The sequence below is a fragment of the Mytilus californianus genome, unplaced genomic scaffold (genome assembly GCF_021869535.1).
Source record: "Mytilus californianus isolate M0D057914Y unplaced genomic scaffold, xbMytCali1.0.p SCAF_1, whole genome shotgun sequence".
NCBI classification, from domain to species: Eukaryota; Metazoa; Mollusca; class Bivalvia; order Mytilida; family Mytilidae; genus Mytilus; species Mytilus californianus.
Genome location: NW_026262581.1, coordinates 72855168 through 72870869, shown reverse-complemented (window position 1 = coordinate 72870869; position 15702 = coordinate 72855168). Strand labels below are relative to the sequence as shown.

The 15702-nt window shown below is 31.8% G+C and overlaps 1 protein-coding gene across 1 annotated transcript; it reads left to right on the top strand.

Annotated features, from left to right (window-relative positions):
- The first annotated feature begins 2273 nt into the window (after positions 1–2273).
- On the top strand, positions 2274–2870 carry LOC127723821 (putative nuclease HARBI1). Its single transcript, XM_052230551.1, has one exon. It carries the CDS (start codon positions 2316–2318, stop codon positions 2829–2831), a length of 516 nt encoding a protein of 171 aa, XP_052086511.1. The 5' UTR covers positions 2274–2315; the 3' UTR covers positions 2832–2870.
- The last annotated feature ends 12832 nt before the right edge of the window (positions 2871–15702 follow it).

The following is a 15702-nucleotide window of genomic DNA, read 5'->3' as shown; positions in this document are numbered from 1 at the left end:
CATTCCCCATTTATAGATTTTACGTTTCCGAGTTATGGGGTTTTATTGTAAATGTTCTATTACAATAGTGAAAAATTACAATGTTGCCCTTGTTTCTGGTATTTGGTGAGTTAAAAAAAAAGAAAAAGAATACAACAAATGTGTTTGTTTTTACTTCTGTCCAATTTAAATGAAACACTGGCCTGTATTCCAAGTCAGTTTATGTATGTTAATAATCTTTAAATCTAGGTTTAACAATTAACACAAAGAAATGATACCCTGTCAATATATCTCTTTGATAAATAATGAAGTAAAGGATCTGAAATTTATATTAAATAATTCTCATAATTTATTGTTAAGGCAATGCTGGGCATGTAATTTTCCCATTTTTTTATTTTCAATGTCAAATTGATTACAGTGTCCACATTTCCTTTTTTTTTTGGCATTTTCTATTGCTGATTTAGCAAGTTCAGTTATGGGACTCTAGGCAATGGGCAAGCTTCTTTATAAATGCAGTATGGTGCTACTGAACTGTGTGTGGAATTACTAACAGCTTGGGTGTAAATTTCAGAACAAAATATTTATTAAAATAAAAAAAATAAGTAAAAAGAATTTTAAATTACATTTATTTATTCTCAAGTTTCGATATTTAATTTTTACATAATTTTTTTTTGGAATGTACCAGCAATTTTAAAAAAATGTCAATAATTTGTCAAACTAATAAAAAAAAGTTTTTTTGAATATTTGTCAACTTCAATACAATTCTCTGGTAAATTAATAAAATATCTTTGCACATTTTCCTTGATTTAACAGTAAACTTAAATATCTTTTATAAAATTTTACTGGTAAAATAAAGGTAAAAATATGACTATAATTCAGAAATAAACTATAATTGTTAAAACAACAAAACACCCTATGTTTTTATAAACCTGCAATTAAATGTGGGCAAACCAGGATGACACCATAACAGATATATTATATATTTTTTTTTAGTTTAAAGATATCTTATCAATTTCATAAAATATCGTATAAACTTCTAAGGATAATTTATTAACGTCATAAAATATTATGAAATTGAAGAAGAAAAGCGTACCTATGTGGACAAAAAGATGAAGATTAAAGATATTTTTTCTTGCAATGTACACTATTAGAAACAACAGGGATAGCTTCCATGGAGGACCTTTAGCCCCCCCCCCCCCCCGGATGAATATAAATACACAAATTTACTGATAGAAAAATGAGGTACCTGACAAAATTCAAGTCATATTGGACTGCTCAATTCTCCTTGAGGGGGGAATGTTGGACATAGCAACAGAAAGAATAGCATCAAGATAATATCTGCATCTGGGGCCGTGTCAATGAAAGTATCCTAAGACATGTCCTAAGATATGTCTTAGGACATTGTTTAGGATGGTCTTAGGACGTGTCTGAGACATGTCTTAGGATGTAAAACAAAGCTATCTTAGGACAGTCCTAACTACGATGGTCCTAAGACCATCCTAACATATTTATTTAATTAATAAAATATGAAGTGAATGAAATGAAATATTTTTATGCATTTCTGTATATATATTCAAAGGTTTTTTGTTGGTGTTTTTTTAGGGGGGGGAGGGGTCTCATCTGTAATGAAAAAAAAACACACAAAATAAAGGTTTTAACATATAATAATAGAAACATAATATAAACTGTTAAAATGAAAGAATACAATTCTTTAAACGATTAAATTAATTGTCTCAAAACTTTTAAGAGGCTATTGTTGTGCTGCAATTTAACTATATAAACTAGTTTTGTACTTAGGTCCACTCGATTTCAATTCGTATACTGAATCAACATGAGCAAGAAAAGATCTCCAAATTTAGTATAGTTAGGACATTCAAATTATGACATTAGACTATTTGGACGATGCTGATATTGTACGTAAATATAGACTTTCAAGACCAATGATTCTAGAACTTTGTGGAATGATCCAAAATGAGCTCGCAAGGCCGACTAAAAGGTCCCATGCATTTCCTGTCTCATTACAAATAATGGTAGCCCTAAGATTTTATGCGACTGGGAGCTTTCAACTGGTTAATGCTGATGTCCATCGTATTTCTAGGGCTAGTGTTTCTACTATTACACGTGACGTCACACAATGTTTGAAAAATGTATGCAATCAATACATTTCGATGCCCACAGATCAAGCATCTCTTCAAGCTTTAAATCAAGGTTTTTATGACATTTCAAATTTTCCAAATGTTATTGGTGCTGTTGATGGTACTCATGTGCGTATCAAAATCCCAGCTGTTGATGAACACTTGTACGTAAACAGAAAAAATTACCACTCGCTTAATGTAATGGGAGTTTGTGACTCAAACTTGAAGTTTTTAAACATTGTGGCAAAGTGGCCTGGTAGTACACATGACTCATTTGCATTGCGCAATTCAAGGCTTTGTGAAATGTTTGAAGACGGAGACATAAGCGATGGATGGCTTCTTGGGGACAGTGGATATCCACTTCGACCTTGGCTCCTAACACCAGTCATAAACCCAACAAGACAAGACCAACGTTACAACAGTTGCCATATGAGAACAAGATGTGCTTTTGAGAGGAGTTTTGGAGTGTTGAAATCTCGTTTCCGATGTATCGATACCACTGCAGGAACATTGTTGTACAGCCCAGTTAGATGTTGTGACATTATAGTAGCTGTTGTTGTTCTACACAACATGTGTATTGACAATAGAATTCCATTGCCTCCAGGAAACGATAATCCAAGAGATCATGGAAACATTGGTGGACAGCAATATGTTGGTATCCAAAATGATGGTGCAGTTATTCGTACTAGATTGATTAATAACAGATTCAACAATTAATAAAAAAAATATTCTTATCCTTCTTTTTTAATCACTAATGGGTTGTTCATTGCATGTATTCTTGTATATTCTGATACCTGGATGACTATCTCACAGACATATAACCAATAAAATTTTATTTGGTGGTACAAAGGAATTTAACAATTTTTAGGTTTAAAAGAAAGGAAAAGGATTCTTAAGGGACACTCAAACTCACAAGTCGAATATAAAACTGACAAAGACATGGCAAAAAAGAAAAAGAAAATGTCCAAGACAAATAAGAGTATACAAAACAAACCAGTATAGCGAATATCATTGTAAACTTATAGTTTTCAACGGAAATTATCATTGTATACTTATAGCTTATAGTTGTCAAAGGAAATAAGGTAAATTATTTACTAAAATGATAACTATATGATTATTCAAAATTGAACTATGACAAAAAGTATATTTAATCAATATGATAGAAATAGCAATGTATCACTCGTGTTCACTGGCTCGATCTGAGTTTTCTGGAATATGCAAACTGATACCAAGTTGGGCCAAACGCAACTGTTCTTTGGCCTGTTCCAGCTGAAGGCGTTGGCGGTCAACAGATAGCTTATCTTTTTCTACGCGAAGTCTTTCCTTTTCAACGGTAAGTCTCTCCTTCAGCAGCCTCATCTTTTCTTCTTTCAATTTCAGTGTATCCTTTTCTACCTGCAGTCTTTCCTTTTCAATATTCAACCTTCCTCTCTCAATTTGAATCAGCTGCTGAGAATCACTATCGTCCATGGTCGAAGCAGTGGTGGTAATATTTCTGGTTGGCGTAGTTCTATTACTAGCACCGCTGATTGATGGTTCTGAAATAGAATGTTAAACATTAAGATAATTCATAAAGACAATTTTTTGAATCGAAAAAATGCATGAAAAGAATAACGTTGACATATTTTGGCGATTACTGTGTGTGTGTGTGTGTGTGTGTGACGTTGTGGTCTATATACACCCACATCTCTTAGTTTTCAGTGTATTATCAAATAGTTGAATCAAAAACAGATGGTTATTAAATATATTTCAAATCTTAAAAAGGACAATCATTCAAAACGGGAAGAATAAATGTATTTCAAGCCAAAATTCGATTAATTGATGATCACACCCAGTGGCAAACATTACAAGCCCATCACGACCGGAGAAAGTTCAAAGACAGGCATGTCGAACCAATCATGTCGTCACTTCCTCCCCCTTTTTTTCGCTCTGTTTTACACAAGAACTATAAGAAAATAAACAAATTACCTGATTCATCTGCTGAAGAGTAGGAGCTCCTTCTTGAAGATGAACATGACGGCATCGACAAATCCGTCGACGTTTCTTTAAAAGAGGCTGTATCTATTCCTCCGTCTATTCCATCTATAGACGTGTCTCCAATAATTCCTACTAGCTGATCTTCCATGGAGGAAATGTCTTCTGGGGGAGGACCTCCGCCTGTCTTTCTTGCCTCTCGTCTATTGTGTGCCACTTTCTTTTTGGCGTTGCTCATATATGTTGTCCATTTCTTTCGAATTTCTTCAACTGTTCTTTGGTGGTGGGTATTTGAAGAATTCATCTTTGTACAAATACCATCCCATGTCTTCTTCTTAATGTTATTTGTCGCAACATTTGACAGCTTGCTGAATAGTATTTCTTTATGTTTTTCAACTTCGGCCAGCATAATTTGAATTTCGATTTCGGAAAAATTTGGAGATCTTTTCTTGCTCATGTTGATTCAGTATACGAATGGAAATCGAGTGGACCTAAGTACAAAACTAGTTTATATAGTTAAATTGCAGCACGACAATAGCCTCTAAAAAGTTTTGAGACAATTAATTTAATCGTTTAAAGAATTTTATTCTTTCATTTTAACAGTTTATATTATGTTTCTATTATTATATGTTAAAACCTTTATTTTGTGGGTTTTTTTTTCATTACAGATGAGACCCCCCCCCCCCCCCCTAAAAAAACACCAACAAAAAACCTTTGAATATATACAGAAATGCATAAAAATATTTCATTTCATTCACTTCATATTTTATTAATTAATGAATATGTTAGGATGGTCTTAGGACCATCGTAGTTAGGACTGTCCTAAGATAGCTTTGTTTTACATCCTAAGACATGTCTCAGACACGTCCTAAGACCATCCTAAACAATGTCCTAAGACATATCTTAGGACATGTCTTAGGATACTTTCATTGACACGGCCCCTGGATTAGAATTTCCTTGTCGCAAATATGTGTATAACACTCATAGAACAAGATATAAGATGATATGATTTAGAAACAGGATTCGATAGGGTTCCTTTTTAAAATATTTACGTTTTAAAATATCAAAAGAATCTGGATCTATGAGTAGTGTTTTAGATTTGTACCAATTTTAAACCTTATTTAAGACTTAAATATTGATTTATCTATTAAAATCATGAAATATCAACGTGTATAACTTTAGTGTAAATCTTTATTTTAAGGTAAAATTTAAAGTGGCATTATAGCTGTCAAATTCATGTTCACCGATTTGACCATAATTCACATATTGGATTTGTAACATATTAACACGTAAATTTAAATTACAAACAGTTCAAAAGAAATAATTAAAAATGCACAAACTCGTTAAAAGGTATCATCAGCCTTTCGTGTGTATTTTAGACTTTTATCCATCGAGATGAACTCCTAAGACTGCCGACGGCCATATAACCCGACATAAACATAAATAAAAATATAAAAAGACAGGCAAACACGTGCAATCGTATAATGACAATTTTTCTAGGTCTGTTTGATTTCATGTTCACTTGTCTAAAGTACAGTGGGATATCCAATGAACGAAAACAAAAGAAAATTCACTCTTTTTATGATAGAGTCGAGAAAACCAATAATAAAACAATGCCGATGACGATACTGATCAAAAGTTATTTCTAAATAATAATGGTACATTTTAAAGAAATTATTTGTTAAACTGTGTTATTAAAAATATACATGCAAATACACGATGTTTTATGTTCATTATTTATCGAGATAATTGCATTAGTAGCTTGTGAAACTGAAATTTAAAAAATGCCAATCCTTGCTGCATATTGATAAAAAAATATTGGAAAAAATCATGTACATACAAAACTAAAGATCTTTCGGGTCACCAATTTTTGGAGTGTTCCACAAAGTCCTTAACATGTTACAATTTCCCAAAATATAACTTAGTTTTCACATTCTAAGTGTTCGAGTACACCGGTCTCCTCATGTCACGACAAGACAAGACAAGACAAAATATTTTATTTCCTCAGACACAAACGTGTACAAGAGGTCAAAACATGATAAAGTATACACATAAATCGACAGCAGAGTAATGTATAATAGCACGTGATTTTCATGACATTGAGATATATATATATATATATTACCTATTAAGTTTAAAGGATTACATTTGTACAGATATCTTCCTATTTATTCAGTGATTGTGAGTACCTAAATATATATATAATGTATAAAAATTGTATCTACAACAAATAAGTAATCTTTCTAAGAAAAGTACATACTTTCCTATACACCTTTATGTTGCACAATGAAAGTAAACCGATTAATTTCTGCCTTGAAGGATATTGTAAGTAATAATTAGGTACGAGATTTTGTCTAAGAAGTGACACACTAGGATGTGAACAAACACTCATATAATGATATTCGTCGCCAATATTTTGATTACATAGATGACATATCCTATTTTCTTTTAAAATATTTTTCCATCTTCCCGTTTCAATTGGGAATTTAAGATTTGAGCATCTAAATTTAGCCATATACAATCTATCAGTATTTCCCAATCGTAGTAGATAGGGTTCTAATTCAAATATATTTTTGAATTTACCATAGAATTCTCCTCTTGAAGAATTATTAATTACAGAAAACCATTGTTGTATAAACTGATCCACAAGTTTTTGTTTGACAAGAGATTTCAACATTTCTCTATTCATAGGTATCTGATCATTCCATATAAAAGTAAGACCACTTTCATCAAGAATGGATTTGATGTACGCAACCCATTTAAAATGTTTGGGTTTACTCTGGTGAAGTTGTAACATAAGTCTATATAAAATATTAGATAATTTATTCTCATTTGAGAGCATATCATTCCAAAACATAACCATGCGTAGTTTAATAGTAATATCAATGGGATAACGACCAAGTTCCCCGTAAACCATAAAATTTGGAGTACTTTTTCTCACGTGCAGAATATTTTTACAAAACTGCAAGTGCATCCGTTCCAGTCCCTGTTTATTTTCAAATCCCCATACTTCACTAGAGTAAATCATTATAGGTAGAATAAGACAATCAAATAACTTTAGCTGTATATCTACGGGAATTGCAATATTTCTTATCTTTCTATATAGTGCATACAATGCTTTATTGGACTGTTCCAATAATTTTTTTCTAGCTGAACAAAAAGAGCCATTATAATTAAATACAATACCCAGATAAGTATATGAGTCTAAGACATCAATATTTTTACCATAAATTTTAAATTCTAGTTTAACCTTGTATTTCTTTTTACTGAAAATTACAATTTTAGTTTTACTTGTATTAACTGTGAGTTTCCATTCATTACAATATTGCTCAAAAACTGCCAATGCATGTTGCAGATCCTCCTCTGACTCAGATAAAATAACTGTGTCATCTGCATATAATATTATAAAGACTTTTACATAACATAATAAGATTTCTTGGCATTTATCTGATATATTTTCAAGGTCTTTTACATCATTATCTAGTAAAAATTTCTCCAGATCATTCAAAAAGAGGGAAAAAAGAAAGGGGGATAAATTCTCCCCTTGTTTCACTCCTATATCACAACTAAAAAATGCAGAAATATCCTTTCCCATTCTAATACATGTCTGGATATTCTGATACATGTTGTGTATAACTCTCAATATTTTGCCTTGAATATTATACTGTAGCATCTTTTGCCACAAACCAGCTCTCCAAACTGTATCAAATGCACTTTTGAAATCAATGAACGAGCAAAATAATTTTTTACCAAATGAAAAATAGATAGAGATAAGTGAATGTAAAATAAAAATATTATCCATAGTAGAAACCCCTTTTCTGAACCCAGCCTGTGCTCCTGTAATTAAGCCTATTTCATCTGACAATTTATTTAATCTGTTATTGAGCACAGCAGTGAATGTTTTACTTAGACATGAATTGAGAGTTATACCTCTGTAAGAATTCGGGTCAGATTTAGAACCCTTATTCTTGAAAATTGGAACCATTATTCCTTTGGTCCAGCATTCTGGTATAATACCCGTATCTAACACAATGTTAAATAACATTACATACACATTCATCATATCATCTAATGTACATTTAATATATTCATTCAATATGTTATCATATCCAGCAGATTTATTATTCTTTAAATTTTTTACAACACATTTTATTTCATCTGCTGTTATTGGAGAATTTAATAATTCTTCTATATCTGGTGGTAAACTATTAACATCAATATCTATATCAATTTCATCATGTATATTATTTTCATTCATGGATTTAAAATAATCATATAATGTTTCTACAGATATATCACATTTCTCATCTTTTTTTGTAACAAATTTATTTAAAATTTTCCAAAACTCTTTCCCTTTTTTTTTATGTATTTCTCAATTTTTGTTCGAAGTCAAATTGATAGTTTTTGTATGCTTGGTTTGTAACCATCTTGTATGATTTACTTGTCTCGAGTAGTTGTTTACGTGTTGCTTCATTTTTAAAAACGTTATAACGTTTTCTGGCTTTATGAATTTTTTTTCTCGACGAAAGACATTTATGAGTGTACCAGGGTTTTGAGTTCGGTTTCTTTCGTGATTTGTAGTGCGGTTTTGAAAGTGTTGTCTTTGCAGTATTGTGAAAAAGCTCATTTATTTCTCCGGTGACGTTGTCGATGTCTTGTTGGGTACATGTATCACGTGTGTATATGTTTTCAAGGTCATTCATAATATTGGTCAGCTGATCTTGACTATTGTGAAAAGTACTTACAAACTCGTTTCTTTTATTGTCGTTCCACTTGATTGAAGTAGAGTTTTGTGACGTATCATGTGTAATTTCATTATGCGTCAATATTGATTTAAAAACAATGTGTATTGCATTGTGAACATCAGAAAAAAGTGGTACAAAATCAAGTATTTCAAATTCATCTACTAAAGAGAACAGTTTTGCTGATAAAAGCAAATAATCAATAACACTAACATTTTTACATGTAGTACGTCCAATACCTATATCAGAACCAAGTCTGGAGTTAGCTATATAAATATTGAGTTTTTTACACATATCTAACAATTTATGACCATAATTATTCATATTACAATGACACTCAGATGTTCGAGATAACGGTATATTTTGAAGCTTCAATTGTTCATAGTCTAACATATATGACAAAATTTCATTATCACTTTCTAACTCAAAAATATCAATCAATGACTCGTCGGGAACAATAAAATCATCTCGTGTTCCCGTTTTTGCATTAAAATCTCCAATAAGAGAGACAAACGAATTAAATTTATCAGCAAATGTCAATAATTCATTTTCAATTTCTTCAAATGCATCAGTATTTCCATATTTAGAATTTTCCGGTGGTATATAAACAGCACCAAATAATACATCTTTTTCACAGTTTAGTAGACATTTTTGAAATCTAAACCACTGTACATATTGACTTTCACTTTCTATAAAACTGATGTATTGTTTCAAATTTTTTTTGTATATAATTACTATTCCACCTGACTTTTTTGTCGCACCTATTCTATTCTTTGTTACATATGAAAAACCGTCAGGAATATCAATTATATCTAAATCATCTAATTTAGTTTCAACAAAAACTAATACATCATATGTATGAAAGATATTTGAAAATTCAGTAAATTTTAGTTTAGACTGTAAACCACATACATTAATATAATAAACATTCAGTCCAGATAAGTGTTTATTTTGATTAGATACAATATTGTTCCGTTCCCTTTGTCCTCTTGTACGCCTGTCCTATTGTCCTGTGGTGTTCTGTGGTGGTATAGACTGCATAGGATTATTCGGCATGGTCCTGTTGTTGTTCTGAGGTTCAGACATCGGAGGGCCTTGGTCAGATGGTGGATGTTGAGGTCCATGATCAGTTGGTGGTTGTGGGGGTCCTTGTTGATGTTGTGGGTTCATGTGTGGCACAAATTGACGTGGAATGAAACGCCTTTTGTCGATAAACAATTTATCCTCGACTAATACTGCTTCATGTCCCTTTTCACGAGCATCTTTCAGAATTGGGATTAGTTTACGCCTCCTTTCTATTATTTCAACTGGAAATTGTTCATGCACATAGTATTCAGGTTTTTGTTTTAGTTTGTTTTTGGCTGCCTCCAAAACTTTATTTCTGTCCTTTCTTCTTTCAAATTTTGCAAGTATACTGCGTGGACCTCTGTCCTCTCTGGGCCTAAGCCTGTGCACAACATGAAAATTTATTTCTTTACTTTCAAGTCCCAATTCTCTTTCAATAAAGTCTTTTACTTTTTCTTCTGTGTTTTCTGTTGGGTTGTGCTCATCAGAAATGCCTTTAAATATTAAATTATCTCTCATAGACCTTGTTTGCTGATCAATGATTTTTTCCTGTAGTTTATAATTTTCATCAGTTAATGACCTATTTTGTGTTTCTATTTCTTGTAGTTTCAAGTGTAGACCACTAAGACCCTTGTCCAATACCACAATATTAGATGTATGGTCCTTTATCTCTGTTTTAATGCCACAAATATCACTGTCCAGCTTATGACAATGTGCTTCCATATCAACTAGCCTTGAAAATATATCTTCCAAAATGTCAAGTTTTTGTAATTTTTCTTTGACTTCATGCATAAATTGTAGTAAATCAGGATGAGGCGGGGTTGATATGGAGTGCATAGGAATTGGCATGGAAGGTGTCTGCTGACCCATCTGAGCTGGTGTTGTATGTGGGGCTTGCAGGTGATATGGGGTGAATGCATATCCATTGTCTGCTCCATAAAGTACTTGTCGAGATGAAGAAATAACATTACTTGATAGCGGTGTATCATTTAAGTTTGGTGTATACTGTGTAGGATATTGATTTAGACATGGTTGCATTTGGGTTGGAGGTAAAGAGTACTGTTTTGAACCTGAGTCTTTCACGTCAGCCATCTTGTTTGGTTTGTTTGGAGAAGGAGTATCCGTTGTTTTTCGTTTATTATTATTCATACCCAATAAAATTCTTCATAATGTAGTTAAATCATCAGTTCGATTAATGTTCTCACGAAATAACTGATCACTGTGCTTTAAAACCACTTAAAACTTCATGATAATACGTTTAGTCTCAGCACAATTTTTCATGTCTCCTACTCCTGCCGCCATTTTTTTTTCACGTGAAAATTCCATATAGAAATATTGTCTTTTCATGAATATAACAATATACAAGTCTGTCTGTGCAGGTTAAAAAAATTAAAGATAAATATTCTTATAAAGTAGGCGTCTTTTACTTTTTTTTTTATACAATTTTAAGAAAAGGTCGTCTCGATTTTTGTACAAGTATTTGGGGTCTTCTCGATCTGTTCATATTCAATGTTTATATTGGGATAAGGTCCGTTTGAATATGCTTAGTAACTTAATTTCAAAAGTGCCAATCTTTGCTGCATATCAATCGATTCCTTTGAAATTTTTTCCCTGACTCTCTCTCTGATCTAGCTGCATATATATATACGGATAATTAGCATGTTCCAGACAGGTTTGCAGCCAGTAGAAAAATAAATTGAAATTTGTACTCCAGGATATCATTCGCATAGCAACATTTTAAACCAATTTTACACCAAACTCCTTTAGTCTGCTGTACTGGTCGTTTTCTATTTAAAGAGGGAAATGATAACATTAAATGGAAGTTTTGTTTTTATTTCAACTTATTTCTATATTCGTTTTTTACCAGAACGTTTTCCCGTGAATTTATAATTGATAGCGTCCTTGTTAAAATTGGACTAACATTTAAAAGATCAAGTTTTCAGTGTTTAAAGGGGAGGTAATATTTTGTCACTAGATTTCCCATGCACTGAGTAGACCGACAATAATGTTTGGACTCGATGATTGTATATAATATACAGTACGATGACGGACCAGATAAAGACAGGGAAAGAGTAGGATTTATGTTTATTTTATTTTTAATTGTATGAAATCGTAGATTACAGAAACAGATATTCTCGATTGTAGGATGTAATATTTTCTGCAACCTTTCTATATAAATGGAGAAATAAGTAAACAAAAATTGTTTAATTTCTCATTACATTGTGCACATTGAACGGAAAATATACATGAAGATTGCGAGATAAGCCACTTTCTGCACCTCAGTATTTTTATTTTGATATGTATGGAACGAAAGAAATGGGTCATGTCAAAATGAAAGGACCCGGTTTTCTCAATGTGTAAGACCCGGTTTCGTACCAAAATCCCACAAAGCAGGAACCGGTTTCGTCATAGAGAATAATGCATACTGGTATTATGTAAATTGAAACGTTCAAAAGGCGTTTAATGGCGCGTTGCACAACAATTTAAGTAATGGGACAACTTATTATTTATTTAAATCCACAAACACTTGAATTCCTGCTTTATTGGAATAAAAAAAAATTGCATTGTGCGAAAATGAACACTTTTAAAGCGAAATACAAACACATGAAGATTGTAACGAAATTTGATACTCGAAGCTCCTAAAGAACTGTTAACCAGGCTGAAGCTGGTATTAGGAATTAAAGCCTTTAACCATTCACTTCGACCTTTTTGTGGTAGGGATGAGCAGCTGAGAAATGAAGTTTCCCACCCTTTTCTTATAATTTCAATATCAAAATGCAAACCCTATCATAAATTGTTTGACAAAAAAATATACCATAAGCTATCATGCTTACGCTTCATTGAGCTAAAAAAAATAGATTTACAAAATATATGATGCTTTCATGACTGTAGTTTTAATAGCATCTGTGAAAAATCTACATCTGATTAGTTTCTAATACTTACGATTCAGTCAACACAGTCAACCATCTCGTCATTTATTTCTTCTTAAATTCTCAACCTTATCACATACATGTATCATGAAGCTGGAACAAGTCACCTATTCATCCCTACCACACATTACATAGTAAGTGGCCACCGAGTGCTTAACACATGCGAAAACAATCTCCACTAAAGGTCAAATTAAAGGTTGCATGAATACGATTCAAATGAGGGTGAATTATTCAATAATTTTATTTAATATTTCGAATTTTTATAACAATTAATAGAAATGCCAATAATCATTTAATTTAACTTGCAAGCCAACTTGAAGAACTTTAATGAATTTCGGACCAATTGTTAACGTCACAAAAATAGATGTAGGTCGTGAGGATCAATGAGTATGCAACAACAAAATTGAAAACATAACAAAATCGCCCATAGACAATAACTACATTGAGGTCAACATATTGTAGACTTAAAATGACAGAAGGAAACGTATGGAGAGAATAAAAAATGATTTGACATCACTTTTTGTCGGCAAAAAGATGTCATTGCATACATTTCAATATTGTACTCGCCAATATTTATCGACAGAGTTATCGGTCTTGAATACTATAGGACTGATATAGTTTGGTATGCACACTTTTACTTAATTTACCATAGATATTATTACATAATATAGTTATCTTGGTGTAATCAGGTGTGTACAGAATTTTACGGTTCATTCAACCTATGTCAACATTTTAAAATGTAGTTATAAAATTGTACGAAAAAAATGTTGGCATAGGTTGAATAATTTGTAACAGATTAAGTGATATAAAAAAATAAATTAATTAGGGGCTTATCAATTTACAACCAGTTTAAACTTAGCGTTGAGGTGTACTCGATACCATTTTTGTTACATGTATAATAGTGAAAGTGTTGTTAATTGTATGTGTTGAGATGTTTATGATTCAATCCTTCTAAGTGGTTGTTTGTTCTTGGGCCTACTTGAAACTAATTGTTTCAGTATTGTAAAATAAACCTTGCGCAGATGACTTGGCTTTTAGTAGGTAGTAATGCGTAAACCAGTAGGTACATGGGTCCGTCGACGAAAGCTTAGAAGGTTCAGAGTTGTGCAAATACATCTGGACATGTGTTATCACCATATATGATGTCCACTACTGGTGTTGTCTCCTCTCTTTTATAGTATGGAGTACCCCATCTACTTTTAGTTTAACTTTGAGTGTTGTTGTCATGATTGTGCCAATTTGGTAGCTTTTTAGGTATGTTTTTGCGAGTATTGGATGTAGCTGGACTATTAAGTGTAGTGCATATCCATTATACTCTATCATCTATTCTGGATTTAACTCTGAACTGGTTCCCATTGTGAATTAGACTTTGGTTGCCTTATCTATTGGTAACGCTTCATTGAGAGAAGAAAAAAAATAGATTTACAAAATATTTGATGCTTTCATGACTGTAGTTTTAATAGCATCTGTGAAAAAATCTACATCTGATTAGTTTCTAATACTTACGATTCAGTCAACACAGTCAACCATCTCGTCATTTATTTCTTCTTAAATTCTCAACCTTATCACATACATGTATCATGAAGCTGGAACAAGTCACCTATTCATTCCTACCACACATTACATAGTAAGTGGCCACCGAGTGCTTAACACATGCGAAAACAATCTCCACTAAAGGTCAAATTAAAGGTTGCATGAATACGATTCAAACGAGGGTGAATTATTCAATAATTTCATTGGATATTTCGAATGTTTATAACAATAAATAGAAATGCCAATAATCATTAACTTGCAAGCCAACTTGAAGAATACATCAGCAACAGGGTTGGTTTTTTTAGCTTATTTTGACGAAATTGAACCAAACTGACTGCTAAAGCAAAAAATTATTTCTATATTCAGCTTTAATGTATTTTTGAAAAAAATAAAATCATATTTTTTTGTCTGATTCGTAGCTAAGATACCGCTTTAAAATCTCAAACTGATTAAGAAGATTGACAATTGTTTAGTGTTTTACGGTGTACATAATTTTAGTTTCACATGTAGTACTAGTAGACTGTTAAAATGGGTGAAGGAAAGATTACCAGAAACTGACTTTAAATGAATTTTATAGAGTTTATAGAAAATGTGTTTCAAAGATGACTAATGTATATGTTGTGTACAAATTGTAATGTGTACAGAATTTTTGTACAAGTTATCAGTGTTTTATGAACTGCTTAACACAAAAGGATGATACAAGCACACAGTCTTTTGTTTCGCATATTTCTGTCATATTTCCATGACTGCATGATACAGTCTAATATTGAGCATGGACACACACAAAATTTTAAGAACACAAAAAGACTTTTTATGGATATGGTTTTGGTAAACGGAGAAAAATAAAAGTAGAATTTAAACCATTCAGGTGTCCTTATTTCCAGTTTTATGACAAGGAGAATAGCAATAAATGTTAGTTTGAAGTATATAAATTTGAATTTAAGACATTAAGCTGATAAATTTTAGAAGATAAACTTTTATCATCTGGTTCTAAAAGGTATGTGTCAAAAAACTTATAACTTGTACAAAAACCCTGTACAATTTGTAAGTTGTACAAAGTTTCATCTTGTACACAACATATATTTATATAAAGTCCGCCAAAAGTTAAGCACCACCTATTTTTATTTAAAAAGATCAGTTAATCCTCGAAAAAGAGAAAATATTCATGTAGCAATTTTGCTAACATATACCATAAACAAACCGTAGACTTAAGTTTGTTCACGTATGCAGGTTCTATGCATTTGAAATTTGCGTTCATAGAAATAGTGAAAATTACACAAATCAGAAACGGAATTTAAGTTTCACTGTGATTTTATTTTTTTTACAACAATTAATCACCCATTA

Bases quoted from the DNA above. Each gene is read 5' to 3' on its own strand.
- LOC127723821 (XM_052230551.1), top strand. From the start codon at position 2,316: ATGGGAGTTTGTGACTCAAACTTGAAGTTTTTAAACATTGTGGCAAAG.